General features: G+C 34.0%; 1 protein-coding gene across 1 annotated transcript; it reads right to left on the reverse strand.

Annotated features, from left to right (window-relative positions):
• Positions 1–415: 415 nt before the first annotated feature.
• Positions 416–1,962, reverse strand: LOC106105345. The gene is made up of 3 exons (XM_013285635.1): positions 1,895–1,962; positions 923–1,499; positions 416–558 (listed from the first exon to the last, which is right to left on the reverse strand). Exons 1-3 carry the CDS (start codon positions 1,928–1,930, stop codon positions 416–418), a joined length of 756 nt encoding a protein of 251 aa, XP_013141089.1. The 5' UTR covers positions 1,931–1,962.
• Between the last annotated feature and the right edge of the window lie 4,204 nt (positions 1,963–6,166).

Genomic DNA, 6,166 nt, shown 5'->3' on the forward strand with positions numbered 1-6,166 from the left:
GGCTTGTTATTATTCTCTTCTTTTTAAAGCTGAGAGTTAACATTAAGACAATAACTTTGAATGGGTCATGGAAACTAAGAACGTGTGCACACCTGAATCTAATCTATCGCATAACTGTTTAGTCTTGCTTTGATTCCTTTGAGCTTGTACGGCGGTACGCACACTACTCGATTTTTAGTTGTGCTACTAAACAGTTGAATGCATGGAAAACAATCGACTATCGCACAACAGTTGTGCGATAGCTTATTCAAAGGTCCAGCTCTTACTGTTACAGCATGAGTTTACAATAGGGATTTATTTACAAATCAAGTTACCAAATGGCATAATAATATTCTGTAATTAATAAAATACAAAACTCAATATTCAGATATAATACTAAATTTAATGGTTTAAATTGCCATCGATTAAGCTGTTACTAAACTACCAAGTCTAGAAGTCCGTGCGCGCCGCCTCCAATGAGCTCCGCGATACCGCCGGCAGCTTCATGTATACCTCCGAATAAGTTCTCCGCGCCAGCGACGCCGTGGTCGATCACGTTGTGGAATCTCTTCTTTGCTTCTGTAAGGAAAGATAATAAGCAAGACAATGTTAATATCTAAGCCATCAAGGATCATAGGTGTTGCTTGTTTAAACTTGTCGGCTACATTAGAATTAATATTATCTCATCTCATGCTTGGTTTTTTCCTTACATAGAATCGATAGTATTGACTCATCCATACATCTCTATCAGTTGTCATATCTGAATTCACTCCTTTCATATTTCTCTAACAGACTATAAAGCATTTTCTTCGATCTTCCTTTGAAACTAACCACATTTAATCTCATTACTATCTTCAACTAATGTTCATTGGCTTCTAAATGGTTCATTAATATTGCATATTTGTAGAGTTGCTGTAACTAGTTCATAATGAGACAATCTTACTTAAAATGGAAGACAGAACTCTCGTTGTCATCGCGATCAACCTTGGCATCGATGGATCAGTTGACGGTACATCGAACGCTTGATTTTTCTGGTACAACACTGACAGCTGGTCCGGTGTCACCAGATTCATAACTACCGGTTCCGGTATTCTAACCATAGCTACTTGATTATTATTCACAACCTTCACTAATTCGTTAGTACCAGATACAATTGGCAGTTCGCCGTATTGCTGTTGCAGGATTTGCATACGTCTACTGGGAGTGACATTTGCAGAATCGTATTGGAACGGTACCCCATGGTGTGGTACACGATGTTCTTCAAGATAATCATCAACTCTATAAGGGTAATATTCCATCGGGTGGATTAGGTCTTTATAAATACTCTCAGGTTCTTGATAAACAAAGTGATTGTCAAAATCATACGATGGTTCGGTTGGTGGTGTCGGTGGTGGTGGTGGAAGGTAGGGAGGGCCATGGTATGTTTCACCTTTACAATATTTAGATACTTCTTTCAATACATTAGATATTTTGTTACCGACATCCTCGCCGGACTCGTGTTCCGAATCTTTTGCCGCGAACTGAAAAGAATTATGCATTCAAAAAAGGAACATTGGTAATGAAAAGAAGAGGGAAAGAAACAAAAGACAATCTTTTTAACTTTCTTGGATGACCAAATACTGTACAGTTTATATACACTTCGTATAAGTCTAACAGTATTTAGTCTGAGTAATAAATTGAAATGCCTTGAAACCGAATACCCAATTACTCGGCACTCGGTAATTGGTCTACGATTACCTGTACAATTACTGCAACATGTAACTAGAGAATTAACCTCCTAATTTAAAACAAAAAATTGAAAATAATCTTCGTTTTTCTCATTACAGTTTTATTACTGTAGAGTAACCTCTATCTATTTATTTTTCGTTTTGAAAAAATATCAGAACGTTGCCAAAGTAATCAAAGTAATTCTTACCCCAAGAAAAAGTAAAACCAAATAATCACAATACATATTTACACTTAAGTAGACACAAAAGTGTAAAATAATAAATTTAGCTATTGATTTGAGAGTTAAAATGATTGAGGTGCAGCCTCTTTTATACTTGCTTATCAAAATATCGTCATCAACACGTGGTAGTAAATAAAATTTGACGTTTTATTAATTTGTAAATTTAATATTAACAAGTCTATTACTCAGGCTATTACACGTTTCGTTACAATTGAATTCACAATTTCACACAATCTTCTTACAACATATTAAAAATTGAGCAATATTAAAACCTACATCGGTTTTATGTAATACGATGCAGTATTAAAGAAAGTGATTTGGCTATCTTTAAAGCTTATTAACCATGATATAGAGAATCATAGATGGGTTTTAGTATAAGGATTCTGGTTCCAGTATTAATATCTACACATATGCAAGGCATGAAATAAGTTTCCGGTGAATTCCGAAGAGATCCCGGAACCCTGTTCTATTGCACTAGAGGCGGGCCACCGAGGCCGTGTTGGTGGGTACAAACCTCACATAACCCTGTCTTCACCCCAGAACGAAAGGTATATTTTTAAAAATCCCCCCCTCTGATAGCATAAAAAATAGAGCCGTGAAATAAGTAGCACGCGATGATGAATTGTGGGCGCGCTAACTACTTAGGCGTCTTAAAAATAGGTGCTAAATTTTCATAACCTGCAGGTGCTGTAATTAATATCTCTCAAGTATTAAACAATATCTGGCTGACTTATCACATACTTTATCAAATGTTTTTTCCGTCTACTAAATAATTAAAACATTTCAATTCATAAATTAAGAATGTATAGTTTAAGGCAACAATAATATAGTAGTACAATAATGATGAATTCATTAAAACTTGGTAAAGATTAAAACAAATTTGTAATTCGGGATGAATACAATCCTGGGTTTGATTTAATTATCGCTAATAGGGTGATGCCTTTGATTATGAAGAAACGGACTATGCAAACGCTACCTTTAGCATCAGTATACGTCTCTAGGGGATTCGGAGCCTTTTTAGAGGTGATGTTCATTAAATCAATTCTTGATGTAAAGATGGCAATAATACGTGTGCATATAAATAAATCTTTTTTAATGCATTCCCAAGCCTTGCGCAATTATGCCTGCTACAGTTATAGGTCCTTCGCTTAACGCATGTAACAACTACTAACTTAGTTAACTACCAGTCGTTAAGTGTGTATAATTTTTTATCTTTTATAAGTTAAAAAATGATATCTGAATTGTTATTCGATTTTAATCGACAAAGAGTATGCGTGTGCTTAACAGGTCCTGTCTCTTAAAAGTTAAAGGATGAAACCAATGGCGCGTAAAGCTGCTACCAAACTTAGATGTTGAAATTTAAAAGCTTATCTTGGTAACTGTTCAGAAACAATTTATTGGGAATGATGAAAAAGTTTTTTTAAACGTCAAATCTAATTGTATTCAAAGTCAAAGTAAAATTACCGACCAACGTCACAGACTGTCCATGTCTTATTTTAATTTCATTAACAATTTTAACTAAATGTTGGAACTAAATGTTGGTTCAACACATTTGGCTGTATATTGTAATATTGTTTATTGTAGAGTTGGAGCGTATTTAGTAAAAGATTTGGCTTTTAAGGTCGATTTATATCTATTTTTATTTCGCTCAAGATTAAGATTGGAAATAGATTTTTTTATGGGTGATTATCGAATGTAATAAAACAATTAATACAATGTGTATGCTTTTTGTCTCTTTATTTAAATGTAACTAATTTCATTCTTTATTTAAATGGTAAATAATTTTTAACATTCAGAGCTCCATCTCTAACCATTCCGAATAATTCGCCACCGACGTCTTGCATTCCGTCGAATATTTTCGATGCCTGATCGAAACTGTCTGTGATGCTACCTTTAAGTTCTGAAAAATTAAAAAAAAAACATTATCGTCTTCCCTTCTTATCCTACTGTCGTAGGGTCCACGGTCCGGGTTTTCGTCCTCCAGATCTCTATCATCCATTATCTCAGTCAATCATTCGGTCTAATTACACAATATTGTTAAATTGAAAATTATACAAAATAAATTAGTTATTAAAATTACACTAAAGTCTTCATTAGTGGCGATTAAACACTTTCACGGCCGAATACTGAATGGAATAAACAATCCACTTCGTAAGCGCTATTTAGAATCTGACATCAATATTTTATTGTGATTTGTAGTTTATGCGTGGTTTTATCAATTAAGACTCATGTTCAATACTTGGTTGCTGAAGTTACCACTTATTTTGTCATTACCTAGCGATTAGCGTTAGGTTGACCTAAGTTTTAAAGGAGCAAACTTCAAGTTACGTAGTTCGGAAACGCATTTAATGAATTTATCAAACCAAAAACACTAACACAAATGGTTAAATGTAGCTGGGAAACTGGTCCTTAATGTCGTTTCAGTAGACGGTTTGTGCGAACTAACTTTTTCTACAAATCAGATACGTGATGAGACACTTTGTATAATAGGATAAAAATGTATACTTATGCAATATTTATTTACGTACTGAGTAACCGCAATAGAGTCTTAGCTGGATAGTCGACATCATTATTCTCTTCATCATGGGTTGGATCAGCACTTAGAGGTTCGAAATGCGGGTTGTTCACTTCTGTTGGATTTATTTCATCATCATCTTTGGAAATGGTAGCGGGATTTCTCGAAGTTTCGTTGGTTTTTGGAGTTACATTTTCCGTCACATTGTCACTGGCTTGTGTTTCTTGAAGTAAAACAATTTGTAAACAATTCTGTAGTACCTGCAAGCAAACTCTTTGTTGAATATTTATTTAAAAAATGTTTAATATTATAATAAGAAGTAATATATATAATGCGGCTTTATAATTGAAAGAATAAGAATTAAATCAAATGGCAAAATTTATTTTAAAATACAAGAATGTTAAATTAAATTAAAATCAAGTTTCTATTATTGAATTATTAAATTCAATCGTCAATACGTCGTTGAAAATGTAACAATTTTATGAAATTAAAAAACACAAAGTAATTGTTGTTACATGTTCTGTTTGGGGTTAAGTGAATCGAAAGCCTCACTTATGATAAATTAATGTAAACGAACATACCATAAAATATAACACTATCACTTTCATGATCGTTTACAAAACGATATGTTTTTTTCAATGCAATACGTCTTATAAAAATCCACACAGCATTTTGATTTTACGCCTCATAATTCATTTGCCACGCGTTCTTATCGATTCATCACAATTACATGTTATTATACAAACACAATACTCGAGTGTTCAATTTAACATTATACGATTTTTTATGCCTTTTTTACTACCCAACGTTACTACGGTCTTAGGGTAGAGCCAGGATAGACAGAAAATGGCGCCACAGATGTGCGAATTACAATCTTAAGTAACTATTAAACCCCGAAGTCATAGCAAAAAATGAGTTGTTTTTACAACACTGTTCCTTTGTTTCTACAAAACTGTTTCTAAAACACTGGTATAGCTAAGACCAGCGCACCTTGTACCATGAACCATAGCCATAATCCCATTCGTATCGTTATCATTTTGGTGGTACAAGATATATATTATAAAACTTCTGATAGCGATGAAGTAGTTTTATAACTGAAGTTCGTAACTACATTTTTATTCATTCCCCGTGTAACACTACTAGAAAATAACCTGCAATTGAGGTTCATCATCATCAACTTACCCTTATCCCTTACGGAGGGTCGGCACAATATGTGCTGCTCTTTCATACATCTCTATCAGCGGTCATATCTGAATCCACTCCTTTTTTATGCATATCCTCTTTCACACATTCCATCCATACTTTCTTTGGTCTTCCTCTTCATTTACAAATGCTACAGCCATACACAGTTATTCTTAACACTTTCTGGTTTATGTCCCCATTGTCTCGTCACATAACATGTCCATAACCTGCAATTGAGGTTGTATTTTAGATTACTTTTAACTCTATTCTAATCTATATATTTGTTTTGTAGCGATTTTATTAAACAACGGAACAATAATTTACAATTACACATTAATTTACAATTACAACTACAACAATACAATTTCCTCAAAGGTCGGCAACGCATCGGTAGGTCCCCTGGTGTTACGGATGGCCATGGGCTTCGTTGACCAATTCTGTTTTCCTGCCGCTCGTTTGCCCCCTTGTCTTATAAAAAAAAACCAACAAATACGAGCTATCCACAAATAAAGCCAAATCATTTATAATAATAATAATATGTA

This window comes from Papilio polytes, unplaced genomic scaffold, assembly GCF_000836215.1.
Source record: "Papilio polytes unplaced genomic scaffold, Ppol_1.0 DF822845.1, whole genome shotgun sequence".
Classification (NCBI taxonomy): Eukaryota; Metazoa; Arthropoda; class Insecta; order Lepidoptera; family Papilionidae; genus Papilio; species Papilio polytes.

Coding starts and splice junctions, on each gene's coding strand:
- LOC106105345 (XM_013285635.1), bottom strand. CDS start 1,930: ATGTATTGTGATTATTTGGTTTTACTTTTTCTTGGG. Junction 1,500..1,894: donor TGGTTTTACTTTTTCTTGGG/GTAAGAATTACT, acceptor AATTCTTTTCAG/TTCGCGGCAAAAGATTCGGA. Junction 559..922: donor AGTTCTGTCTTCCATTTTAA/GTAAGATTGTCT, acceptor CTTTCCTTACAG/AAGCAAAGAAGAGATTCCAC.